General features: G+C 34.3%; 1 protein-coding gene across 5 annotated transcripts in view; it reads right to left on the reverse strand.

The window, feature by feature from the left end:
* The window catches only part of AKAP9 (A-kinase anchoring protein 9), a 115,870-nt gene that overhangs the window by 16,141 nt on the left and 85,861 nt on the right, over positions 1 to 13,868 (reverse strand). For 4 of the 5 annotated variants that reach the window (XM_032237727.1, XM_032237728.1, XM_032237725.1 and 1 more), the window contains 8 exons: positions 13,262 to 13,381; positions 10,943 to 11,119; positions 10,711 to 10,815; positions 8,834 to 8,986; positions 8,434 to 8,613; positions 6,906 to 7,892; positions 4,258 to 4,449; positions 2,679 to 2,867 (listed from right to left, as the gene is read on the reverse strand). In XM_032237727.1, coding sequence (XP_032093618.1) covers positions 2,679 to 2,867; positions 4,258 to 4,449; positions 6,906 to 7,892; positions 8,434 to 8,613; positions 8,834 to 8,986; positions 10,711 to 10,815; positions 10,943 to 11,119; positions 13,262 to 13,381 — 2,103 coding nt within the window. The remainder of the gene's footprint in view (positions 1 to 2,678; positions 2,868 to 4,257; positions 4,450 to 6,905; positions 7,893 to 8,433; positions 8,614 to 8,833; positions 8,987 to 10,710; positions 10,816 to 10,942; positions 11,120 to 13,261; positions 13,382 to 13,868) is intronic. The other variant, XM_032237726.1, reaches the window with a different exon arrangement.

The raw sequence follows: 13,868 nt of genomic DNA on the forward strand, positions 1-13,868 counted from the left end.
GTAGCAATTTCATATAATTATCTACCTTGATAGAAGAACATCTCTCCGTGAGCCAAATTCCCAAGTATTGTATTTTATGGGCCATGTTAATCCCTAACAGGCTTTGTACTTCCCTTTTCTGGTTCAAAGCCATATTCTTAATTAACAGTTTTGTCTTCTCTTTATTTATATGTAGCCCCACTATCCTACCGTACTCCTCTATTTTATGTTAAAGTTGTATCCCAGAAGCCATAGGATCCTCCAGAATAAAAAGCCTGGACCTTAAATTCCTGAGTTTTAGCTCGTAACCCTTTAATTTGTGTATCACTCCTCACTATTCTAAGAAGGGGTTCTAATGTGAGGATAAATAGTAGGGGGGATAACGGGCATCCTTGTCTTGTGCCTTTACCAATCTCAATATCACCCGCCTCTTCTCCATTTACCAATAATGTCACAGTTTGTCGTACATAAATTGCCTGAACTGCATTTAAGAAGTTTTCTCCAAACTTCATATTTTCTAATTGTGACAACATAAACTTCCAATTTACCCGATCAAAAGCCTTTTCTGCGTCAAGAAACATAAAGGCCACTTGTTTATCCGGCTGGGCTTCATAATATTCTAAGGCATCCAAAATAATTCTAACATTATCTTTCAAATGCCTTGACAGCAAGAAGCCATTCTGATCAGGGTGTATAAATTTACTAAGGAAGAATTTAAGTCTATCTGCCAGTATAGCTGCAAAGATTTTATAATCCACATTCAAAAGTGAAATGGGCCTATAATTTTTGATTTGGGTATGGTCAGCTCCAGCTTTAGGCAAAAGGGTTATATAGGCCTCAGCCCACGATTTTGGTGTGATAGAATCTGTCAAGACTTATAATAATAAGTAGCATAATAAAAATGCAACTAGGCAAAATTATCCAAGTTTTCTCTACTTGCAACAAAATTTGTATACGGTGAACAGTTTTTTTCAGTTTGAAATAAACATGTTCTGTTTTATATACATACATACATACATACATACATACATACATACATACATACATACATACAATGTTTTAAAAAGATCAGCAATGTTCAAGTTTAAACTCAGAGGTTCTAAGCACCCATGATTGCATTTTTGGTTTGGTAGATTGGTAGAGTTTCTATACTTTCTAGTGATTAGTACAGTAATGGCAAATAATTATGTTCCTGCTACTACTGGGTAGACTGAATGAGGTGATATGTGGCCATTTTGAGCAGTGCCTTTTGAGTGTTTTGACTTTCAGAGCACTGTGACAGAGCAATTGTTTGTAACTCATGACTAGATTGTGTTATTTCCAATGTTTTTTCAGCTGAGCCAGTATACTGCAATAGAGTCAGGTACCTGCTTCTACTGATTTAGACTTAGTAGATTATAAAGGAGGGTAGAATTACAAGAAAACCAGTAGGAGTTAGAAAACTTCAGCCTGCAGGGCTGGTAAGTACATTGCTTTATTAAAGAAAAATATTTATCATGAGGGACTCAAAAGTTTATAAAATTGGGTTTGGGCTGTTTTATTTTACAGGTGGTTAATGCAAACACATGTTGGTGTATGCTGTATGTTTCATTACTTACTTTTCAAGTTTTATCCTAATAATATAGACAAAAGGAACAGTTTTCAATGGAATTGTTTCTAATGAAAAAGAAACAAATTCAGTTCCATTCCTAATAAATTCTATCGTCATAAAGGTAAATAATATGTAAGACTTCAAAAGAAAAAAAATCTGGGTGAAGTGCTTGAATATTGGAATAAACTTCAAACCCAGTGTTTTTTCCCCGAGTACAGGTAGTATTCATTTACTGATTACTTGCTCAGCAACTGTAATATGTAACAATGGTGGAGGGTGAAAAACATTTATGACCAATTGGAAATCATATATACCTTTGCAGTATTCCTCAACCACATGAACACTGTTATAATCAGTACAATTGTCCTGTGCCTCACTTTTTGTTTTTAATTCTCCATCCTGCTTGCAGTGAGATTGGAGAGGGAATGGAAGGATTACAAGACTGTAAACTTTGCTTTTCTACACAATGAAACCAATGCAATCATGTTGGCAGCTCAAAACAGTGATGTTGCAAGCATGCTACATGATCAGTTTAAAATATTCCAGCAGTTTCTGGAATTGGGTATATCTAGTTTAATGAAAAGAAGCACTCGGGTGACGTGATAGCAGTGTTCCAGTATCTCAGGGGTTGCCACAAATAAGAGGGGGTCAATCTATTCTCCAAGTACCTGAAGACAGGAGAAGAAGCAATAGATGGAAACTAATCAAGGAGAAAAGCAACCTAGAACTAAGGAGAAATTTTCTGACAGTTAGAATAATTAATAAGGGGAACAATTTGCCTCCAAAAGTTGTGACTGCTCTAACACTAGAAATTTTAAAGAAGAGATTGGATAACCATTTGTCTGAAGTGGGGTAGGGTTTCCTGCCTAAGTATGGGGTTGAATTAGAAGGGACTCCAAGGTCCCTTCCAACCTATTCTATTCTATTCTATTCTATTCCATTCCATTCTAGTCGTTTATTTTACTCTACTCTACTCTCTTGAAAGCTCCTTTCCTCTCTCTTCTCTGATAAAAAGTATCATAAGCACAGAATCTTTTAAACTGCTTAAATAAAAACATTTGCAGTGATTAACAACAGAAAATTATTACTTTTATCAAGTATAATTCACCTGCTCATGAAATCGGCTTTCCAGTTGATTTATTAGTCCCAAAGCATCTTGTACACCAGCTTCTGCCAATTCAGTTCGAACTGCTGCTAGAAGAATATCTTTTTCTTTTTGGAAAATTTGTTGAACAGCACAGAGTAGTTCAGCCCTCCAATCTGAGACACTGTCAGAAGCTTCAGATGCTACACAAAACTAAGGGAGAACAAAAGCAATAGTGTATAAATATATTAAAGCTTTAAAAAGAATGAATTGTTATTTTTGTTTATGCTTTATAAATATTTATGTTATTGAAAATTCTTAGCTCTCTCCCTTTTTCATTTAACAATATAATGACTTCCAGTAGTCTTAAGAACAGATTTATGACTATAGGTTATCATGCATTTAGCAATTTTAGCAATTCTTGTTTTTTATGAACTTTTTTCCCCTTTAAAACTGCTTTCCCCATCGTTTCAGATGTATTCATCTCTGGAATTCTAAATCAGTGAGCCAATACATTTGCAGACTGGGGAAGGCTGCTTAGCCCCTTTAAAGTCACTACTGAAAAAAAATTGTGAATCTGAAGATTAGTGTTAAAACAGAAGCATAAAAGTAAAAAATAATATAACCAAGCTTTATTTTTTCTCTAGAATATCTGTACTGAAATTTACTATTACATGACTTACACTATATTGTAGTACACATTTGTCCAGACATACTGTATGAAAGATTAGACTGATAATATTTTTTTGAAAAATGAGACTAGAATTTGTCTTAGCTAGTTAAATAAAAGAGGCACTTTCAAGAGATTCAAAAATAATTTTATAATATATTTATAGAAATATAAATATTTCTATAACTAGAGGCAAAAATAACCAGAACCACTCATCAATAACTTCAACACAAGTTTTATTGCTGGTCACTTATGTTACAAAACTATTTGCCAGACTGAATGCATTCCCTTAAGGATGACAAGATTCAAGGATTCTGAAGAATGTCTGGGTTGTGCCACTTATTGCACTGTAACGACTATAACTCTGATCCCTCTTGACCCCCTCTCCACTTTAGCTGGAGATTCCACCACAAGAACATTAATAGAATATTTCATAATTTATATATGTAGGTTAGTAAAAGGGACGCAATAGTGGCTAAGATGCTGAGCTTGTCAATCAGTAAGGTCAACAGTTCAGTGGTTCAAATCCCTAGCGCCGGGTAACAGAGTGAGCTCCAGTTACTTATCCCCGCTTCTGCCAATCTAGTAGTTCGAAAGCACATAAAAAAATACAAGTAGAAAAATAGGGACCACCTTTCGTGGGAAGGTAACAATGTTACCTTCAGCATTTAGTCATGCCGGCCACATGACCACGGAGAGCGCTGCTTTTCGACTTTGAAACGGAGATGAGCACTGCCCCTAGAGTCAGTAATGACTAGCACACATGCGCGAGGAGCCTTTACCTTTACTTTAGGTTGGGAAATGAGGACCCAGATTGTTGGTGGTAATATGCTGACTCGGAAAACCACTTAGAGAACGCTGTAAAACACTGTGAAGTGGTAAGTAAGTCTAAGTGCTATTGCTAAAATGTAACCATTCTGTGATCATAATTACCTTAGTTTGTCTGTGAATCTGCATTTTAGCAATTAACTCCTTCAGAGATAAAATACTGCTTAAGAAAGCCTTGCGTTCTTCTAGCCAAGGTACTAGTTCTTGATTAATAGGAAAAACTTCACCTTCATTGTAAAGAAATTCTGTGAGCGAAAGTACTTGTGTGCCCTCGTGATAAATAGCTCTTAGCAAGCCCTAGGGGAGGAAACATCAGATATGATAGAATGAAGAATGAATCATTACTATTCCTTTTCCAATGTTTAGAAACTACTTTTAAGAATCTGTACATGAATCAAACTTTTTCATTGGTGGGGTGCCTTAATAACATTAGTAGAGCAATGAAAATTTTATCTATGAAAAACCAATTATTGTTAGTGTTTTAGATAGCACATACCCCTTTGTTTCTTAGAACCGCTATGACATTTTTCAAAGCATTACATTCTTGTGTTAACTCCTGTACTACAATACATTGTTCTCTTTTCAACCCTTCTGATTCTGAGGTATGTCTCATTTCCATGTCTATTATTTCAGCAGCATGTAATTTCTGCATTTGTTTCATTTTTTCCTTAAATTCTTTTATGAGTTCTCTAGCTTCTGTTGAACAATATTCATTTTCTAAATCAATCTGAATTCCTTCACTTTTCTCAAGTTGTTGTGAGGTCTGGTTGCAGCTACTGAACTGTTGTTCTTTTTCTGTCTGACTTGATGCATTTATCCATTTCACATCTATTTGCTCTGGCTTGATAATATTCTTTTCCTTCTTTATATATCCAGCAATTATTTCTTCTGTCTTGTCTAATTTATTCCTGATTTGCTCTAATTCATTTTTAAGACAAATCAGGTTTATTTCTTTTACCTGAAAATAAACAAAAGTTCAGATGCTTCACTCTTACAGAAAAAAGATACAACTAGTATGATCTTTTTAAACCACCTAGTTCTTTGCAAATATTTTGAAGTGACAGCTACTCATAAGTATACATTTTTGACATGCTTGTAATTTTGCTGCTCTGTTATCCTTCCATTACAAGAAAACCAATGAATATCATTACTTCACTAATTATTAATAGGTAGCAAGTTAAATTTTCATTATTAAAACACAGGTGATGTACTGTACAAATTTAAGAATGATGTACTGAGCAGTGGGGAGCACGGCACAGCATATAAAAGTAACTGTGTGGTACTATTCAGGAACACATTGAGACTCAGAAATTAAAAAACATGGAAACAGGATAACTGTATATGAACAACAAGCAGTCAATGCACACAGCAAGCACATTTTCAGTGTGGTAAATAAGATGTTGGATTGGTAAAGATTCAAATATACTTTTAGTGACAGAATCTCATTTTGCAACTTCCAAGAAGCTCCCCCTCTCCCAACCTAGCCTACCTCACAGGTTTTTCTTGTTGGGAAAATGGAAGGAGGGACCACTATACACCTTGGGCGTGTGAATAGAAAGTAAAAAGTAAAGAATAGAAAGTAAAAATCAAAGAAATAAAAAATAAGACCAGCTTTTGCTAATAAAGCTTGCCACCTGCTCTGTAGACTTTATTTAGTAAATTTTATTTAGTCTGGAGAATTGTCCTATACTAAAAATTTGCTTGAAATTATATTAATTTCTTGTCATATTTTTCTATCTATAGATCATATTTTAAGATTATTGATAGTCTTACTTAAAGCATAGACATAAATCATTCTCAATGTTTACTTCTACATAAAAGCCTCACTAATAGAGCTCTTAATTACTTACTGAATTACTGACAAATCATGCAAAGAAACAACCAACCCTCACAGCAAATCTTCTGAATATTTGAAAGTTTAGTTCTAGATTGATTACATGAAGATATCATGTATAAAAATCAGGTATGTAATAATCATATAATTGAAATTCTCTACGAAGTCCACCCAATATGCTTTTTAGTTACTTAATACTTTTATTTTGCACCCTTCAAATACATTGTTCCCAGCAACGTTTAGTGCAAAGTGCAACAGATGTTTATTTTATTCTTCCCAGTAACTGATCTTCCTTTTCGTCTGCTTTTTAAAAAAATAGTTATTAAGCTATTCCTTGGCTGTAGCTGACTCCACTATGAATTTTTCTAATTCAAAATAATTTCCTTGCGTGTTTTCACTGCGACCACCTAAATTATTAGTACCAAAATAGTAAATCATGTGAGTATAAACCAACGTACGGACATGTATTTCTTAGTTACTATGCTAAGGTAATTTCTCACATTGGGAGGAGTTAGGGTTATAGGTATAATGGAAGATGAATCCTGACTTAAATTAATCCTTGGAATAAAGATTTAACCATTTCCCCAGTTAACTACCCACTGAAAGTGGCTACTCGTATGCAGTTAAGATGCTAGAAACACATATGTTGGTAAAGTATCACCATTTTTGCAATAAAGAGTAACCAAAAATAATGGCTTTATTACCCATGTATCACTTTTGTTAAATGTCTGGTTACATTATGGTTCTTTAATTGCTTGAACTTGTACATGGATTTGTTATTCCTCATAAAGGTAATATAGAAATACTTTATTCCATTCATTTTCAGTTTCTGCATTTTCAACAATTACAGCCCCCCCTTTTCCCAAAATAATATTTGACTGATTCATACTTGAAGAAAACAATTTCAAGCCAGTTATACCTGAGTTTGCATATTTTCCTCGGAACTTGACAATTTCTCCTTTTTCTGTATTTGTTCTATTTCGTTTAGCAATTGTTCAACGCTCTCTTCCTTTTCTTTTGTCTCCTTTGGTACAATTTCCACTTTTGTTCTTTCTAGTTGAAGGTTATTTTGTGCATCTGCCAGTTGCCTCTGCATCTCTGAACGTTTTTCTGATAGCTCTAATAACCTAGTTGTTGCATCTTCCCTACCTATATATTTTGCATTTTCTAATTGAATACAGAGGGCTTCTTCTTTGTTATTTTCTGACTCTACAGCTGCCAGGGGGGGACACTGAATTTGCTCCAGAACCACATTTAATTCAGCTTGATGTTGAAGGAGTGCAGCAAACTTTTGTTCTTTTTCTTCAAGGCCTTTTTCTAGCTCCATTATTCTTTGTTCGACCTTGTTTGATGCCATATGGGCTTGGTCTTTGAAATCCTTGAAATCCTTGTTGCTTTGGATTAGTTCTAAATCCTTCTCCTCTAGAGCTTTCTCAACCATCTGAAAATTTATACTTGTTCCAGAAGCATCTTCTTCTATCTTTGTAATTATTTGTTTATCTTGTGGTTGGCGTCTCTTTATATTTAATTCAGGGTTTTCTCTAATTTTTTCAATTTCTTCTTTCAGTATATCTAGTTCTATCTTTAATTCTACCATGCTAATTTGTTCAAATTCAAGTTCATTCTTTGCTGTGCATAACTGCTTAACATTATTTTCCAGTTTCATCACTAAATCTTCCCTTTCTGCCAATACAACATCAAGCTGGTGTTTTAAATTATCAACATCTTCTTGGGTCAGTGAACTGTCCAAAAGTATCTTGTGTTCCATTTCCCCCATTTCATGTTGGAGTTTTTCAATGACTTCATTTAGCTGTTCTATTTCTTGTTCATTGTTCTGCTTGACACGTTCTTGATCACTCTTTAAAATTTCTATTTGGGCTTCCAGTTCTTTTATGTGCTCAACCAACTAAGCGAGATAAAAATAAAGAAAAATATTATGAAATTTTTATGTCATTAATTATATTTCTTTGTATTAAATATATATTTTAAACATTCTGTATACCAATGCTTTTTATATGAAATGTGTAAAAACTAAATGAGAGTAATTCCTATTTATTTAAATAAAATAAGATAAAGATTTCATTCAGATATAGCCTTTTAATGTGTTATGGGGGATACTGATCGCTATATGCATTTAAAAAAACCTGTTTAGTTGTGACCAAATAAAAGCTCTGCATCATGAGAAAATAATTGGCAGGAAAAATAACACAAACTAACTAGTAATAATTATAACTACCAGAAACTGTACCAGTTGTAAAAGTTCAACTATGTCACAAGCTGTAAATAAAGAGAGGGATGATATGAAATATTAAATATGTGTTAAAAAGTATCTTTAATAAACATCTATGCAAATTCTATTTTGAAGTAGAATTATGTGTATTTCTGTTCTAACATGTTTTTTATTTGCTTAAAGGGATGGCGTCACTAAGGATTCCATAAATTATTACTTTATTATCTGTTGTAATTTCCATCTGCTGTTGAAATTTTGAAATTTGTTCATGGAGCTCATGGATTTTCTGTTCCTTTTCCTGTATAATCTCTATATATTTTTCAGGAACTTGATGATGACCCTGTATAGAAGTATCTTCAGAATTCTGGATAGCTTGACCCAATTGTTTCATGTCCTCCTACAGACAAAAAACAATGGCATGGAAATAACTTGTATATTCCCTTCACTAATTATTTTCATTTTATCAGAGGAATAAACTGAAACAAGAAAATATTTTATAAATAGTTATATTTATAAATTTTATTCAAGATTTTATACTTTTGATAATTTTCAGATTTCCTAAACTCAGATTATGTTTAAAACAGGAAAGAAAAGCATGATTTGTTCTCAAGTAATACCTTAAATAATTTATTTTCTTGTTCAAGTTCTTGTTGTCGAGTTGTAGACTCTTTTAGCTGAATTTGTAGCTGCATCTGTAACTGCTGCACTTCTTCATTTTTGTTTAACAGTTTTTCACGGAACTGTTCTAACTGTTCTTCAAGATTTATGATCTGTATATCCAAAATAAATGGCAAAGGAATAATTTATTTTATGTAAACAAGAGCAATTTTTTTTAGCAGCACTTGTTTTAAGAAACAAGCTGATATACTAAACATTTGCTTGTATTTAAAAAGATACTTTCAAACTTTCAAGTATAAAATATGATTTATTCATATATCCTCAGTATTAAAAGATGAGAGGGTGCATTTGTTAATTTTACAGTAGGCAGATGATCCTAGGATGGAATTATACAAGAATTTTAAATATAATTTGGGTATATTTTAAATGTATCTTAGTGAATAACCTGCTTAGTATTACATGCTAATATTTTTGGGTTTATACATGATTTAATGCATCCATCCATCAATGAAGATCTAAATCATTGCCATTTCTCTTATCCAAAAAATGAAATAGCAAAATCATGTTGATTATCCTCTGTGTGGATTCTTGGCAAACAACTTCCAATACAGTTTATGTTATTTTATTATAAACAGGAGACTTAGAGAAATTTCAAATATTTGTTTAAAGGTCACTATGATCTTCAGAATAATTAAATATATCTTATAATGTGTTGAATATATTCTAATATTTATGGTGGGAATTAGGGCTACATTTGTTTTAGGGTTATTTCAGATGACTAAACATTTAAAATAAAATACATGAACCTTTTACTATTCAAACTATCCTGTCTGTTTGTAATCTTCAATTGGGTATCTATCTCATAGGCCAACATTTTTTGAATCAAAGTATCTCAAATGGGCTAAGTTAAAAGAATGTGTCCAAAACCTGGGGTTCACTTTTACTGTGGGATTGAAATTTCAAGGATCCTAAAGCCAATTGTAGTGACAAAGTAGTGCCCTGCAGCACTTTCTCACCACCCTGCAATACTGCCGCAATCAGGTTTGGTTTCTGATGCCGCCTGCCAGCTTTGCACGAACAAAGCCAATGGCAAAGCTGCCAGCAAGCTGGAAGCTATTCCCCTCCCACATAAAGGCACTGCTTTTATGTCTATCCATGGTAATTTTATTTATCTATTTAGGTAAGGAAATATTTTTGAAACAATGAATGAATGGGTCATGGGTTATCTAGTAGTAAAACAAATACAAGATTTTTTTTTACTTATACATTTTGATTTACTCCCTCTGAATAATTTTGTATAGGTTTAACAAATATTTTTGAGCACTATAAGCGATCAACACAAAACCAAGTTTATACATAACCATGAATCCTTTGCTCCAAAGGTCCTTTTATACAGAAGGCAACTGGACCTTCTTTATTTATTTTTTCTTGAATATGTTTTGCTTATCATCAAAGAAGCATCTTCAATTCAGTCAGAACTGAAAAAGCTTCTTGGAGAAGCGACATGTTTTATAGCAATAGCAATAAGATTTATATACCGCTTTATAGTACTTTACAGTCCCCTCTAAGTATTTTACAGTCAGCATCTTGCCCCCAACAACCTGGGTCCTCATTTTACCCATCTCAGAAGGATGGGTCAATTTGAGCCTAGTGGCAGTCAGCAGAAGTAGCCTGCAGTATTGTGCTCCAACCACTGTGCTATCGCAGTTTTCAAGGAAAAAACCAAGAAAGTCAAATTGCCTTTTTGAAAAGCACTTTTGGGACAACCATGACTTGGATAATTAAGAATCTGCATAGATATGAATTCCTTTACCTCATATGTGGAATTCAATTTAAAGTAATGAAAGTTCTGAATAATTAAAAAAAAATACTCTACCTCTTTTTCCTTCCTGTCAAGTGCATCTTGCTCTGCCTGCAGCTGTGCTTCTAGAGGCAAGTCCCCCCTTTTAGTTGCAGACCCAAATTTCTTTTTTTCTTCCACCTTTAAAGTAAGTATATTTAACTACCACTTCTTTAAGTCACATTTCTTTCATTATTAAGTAAAGCAAGTTACATTGATAACAATACTGCATACATAATTATAAATCAAACAGACTCCTGAAAAATACCTTTTGTATATTGTCTGCACTGATTATTAAAGCTTGTTCCAGTTCTTGGATTCTACATTCTAATTTCTCAATTTCTTCGTTCCGTTCTTGCACATCTCTCTGAAGTTGCTCCTTAGAGAGCAAAAGCTCACTGCATTTATCTGTTTTCTCTTGAAGATTATTTGTTAACTCTTCAACCTGGTGGCAGAGTAGGAAAGGCATTATAATATAGGCTATAATTCAAACACAAATTTGCTACAAATTATGGCAAGTTAAAATTGTGTGAAATAGGAAAAAAAGAAGGATGTACATGTATTAAAAAAACTTAATGTCTGGAGAAAATCACAAGCAACCAAAATCAAATAAATAAAGGGAAATCAGAAAAATAAAGCTGTTCTTGAAGGCTAGAAGAGGAGCAGATATCACCACTGGCAGCAACATATTCCAAAGAGTGGGGACCACTGCAGAAAAATCTATTTTACTGGACCATACCTAGCCAAAATTCCTTGGCTGATGGGATCCATAGTAAACTCTTCCTGTTGGTGTGAATGAGGTAGGCTGATCCTACCAGGGAAAGATGGTTCCTCAGAGATCCTGGACCAGTGCCATAAAGGGCTTTAAGAGTAATGCCCAATACATAATCTAAGGGTAAGATGACCGATACCCATCTAAAAGTAAACTCTGGAATTCTTAATATTGTGGCATAGGTTTGTAGATATTATTTCAGGAAATATTATACTGAGATTACAAACATATTGACAGGCATACACAAACATGAAAACATAGAGGTCTGCTAATTGTGAATATTTGATAATATAAGTCCTTCTAGGTTCAAGTTATAATTTTTGATGCTATAAGTTTTTCTATGCTCATTATAATATAACTATTCTATACTATACCTATTGGAATTTATCGCCTCTAGGCTATATAATGTATATGTGTAAGATGTATGTATACGTTTGTGTGTGTGTGTGTGTGTGTGTGTGTTTGTTTGTTTGTATGTGTGCGCATCCTCAACATGATAAATCATTCAGCAATTCTGCAAAGTTACAACAGAACTCAAAAAATAGACAGACAACCCATGCCTGAAGTTATGGCAAAATGATCAAAATTCAAGTGCTTGGTAGCCTGACTGCAGTAACAAATGCAGGGGCATTTCATCTCACATTACTTGCCTATCCCCCCCCCCCCATCTCTGCCCTTTTGGTCATCCTACACCATGATTAGAAGCATGGCAAACAGTCCCAGACCATGTGCCTCTGGGGCCCATTTCCACACCCCAGGAAACTTCAGCTACCACTGCACAACTCAGCAAGCCTTGTTGTCTTCTCTCCCAGTTCCTTGCAATAGTTTCTCACTCAGTTTTTGCACCCAGCCAGCCCTGCTGAAAACGCCTCACTGCCTTGTCTTTGGATCTGTAGCTACCATGCTATCTCAGGCACACCAGTTTCTCCAGGGAGCGCTCATGTGGCTCTGCAGCCCACCTGACCAGTGTGGCACCAAACTGCAGCACCCACGAACCCCAGTAAAAACCAGCGGCTTTAATTCACCTAGCTACCTTCTCTCCCAGATGCCTACACCAACCTTCGCACACCCTGCTGTTGCAGCCAGAACAGAAGCAATTCCTTCTTCTACTTTTTGAACTCAGTTTCTCTGGTGAATCTTTTCCACATGTGGCTCCCTAAGTCTTTGGAAAACTATGCATTTTTGGAAAGCTGTGCTGCTTTTGGAAGATGGGAGAAGTTGGAGGCTGTCCCTTATCTTACTGAATCTCAGGGCAGGGAAGGAACAAAGCCGCAAAGGCTTGCCTTGGGATGGAAACTTGGTTAATGGCCCACAATTCTTGGTGAACTATTGTAAAGGGGATTGCTGAGATTGCCATGCTAAATTGCTGTGGTCACGTGATATCTAACAACTACAATTACAACTGTGCTACTTAGTGTTGAAAATTCTCATGTCGATGCGGTTGTAAGAACTACCTCTTTGTAAGAGTTCTAAAGATATGAGGGGGTTCTTTTGGGAAAAGGGACAGACCGGCAACAAACAGACTATTCCCCTCCCCTTCCTCTGTGTTTCCCCAGGAAGCTTTTTCTTAAAAAAAAAAAAAATCACCTCCTACAATACCACACAGCCATAGTTTATACATTCTTTGCAATACTTGTTTTTATCATACTTTGTAAATCTTATTTTAATTACCATAAAAAGTATTGTAAAACGTGGCTTAAACACAGAATAGCACTTGTCATTAAATTCAAGCGTATGTATATACCCATAAGATTCTGTAGAGTCTCACCATTAATTCTCAGAAAGCCATATTAGCTTTTATCCCCTTTATCTTACCTCTCTATTTTGATGTTCACTGACTGGTTGAAATCTTTGAGGAATTTTAAGCTGTTGCTCAAGCTTTTGTATTTCTTGCTGGAAAACATCTCTCTCATGCTCCCTATCAATTGCCTGTTCCTGAAATGTAAGCCATTACATATAGATAGATAGATAGATATTCATATTTTAATGGGAAATATCAAAACATAATGCAGAATACAGATAATGCTGTTATGTCTTAAAACAATATTAAGCTAACTCCATAAAACCTTAGTAATTATTTGTGATAATTTAGAGCGTAATAAGAATTGTGTGTGTGTGTGTGTGTGTTTGTGTGTGTGTGTGTGTGTAAAGCTATTCTTACGGAACATGAAGTCCTTTCTGTACATTTACATACAACACTGCACAACGTAGACAAGAAATACACAAAGTAACAACATCCAATTTTTCAGATCCTTTGCAATGTAAACGTTATTACAATGCTAAATATGATATTTGATGGTAATCAGTTTGTTTACATTATTCATTAGAAATAAAATCCAAATAGATTCTCAGCAAATATATAAAATCAATGGCAATTTTAGCATAAAATTATGTTATTTGTTATGTCAGAAAGATTGTTTAT

This window comes from Thamnophis elegans, chromosome Z (genome assembly GCF_009769535.1).
Source record: "Thamnophis elegans isolate rThaEle1 chromosome Z, rThaEle1.pri, whole genome shotgun sequence".
Classification (NCBI taxonomy): domain Eukaryota; kingdom Metazoa; phylum Chordata; class Lepidosauria; order Squamata; family Colubridae; genus Thamnophis; species Thamnophis elegans.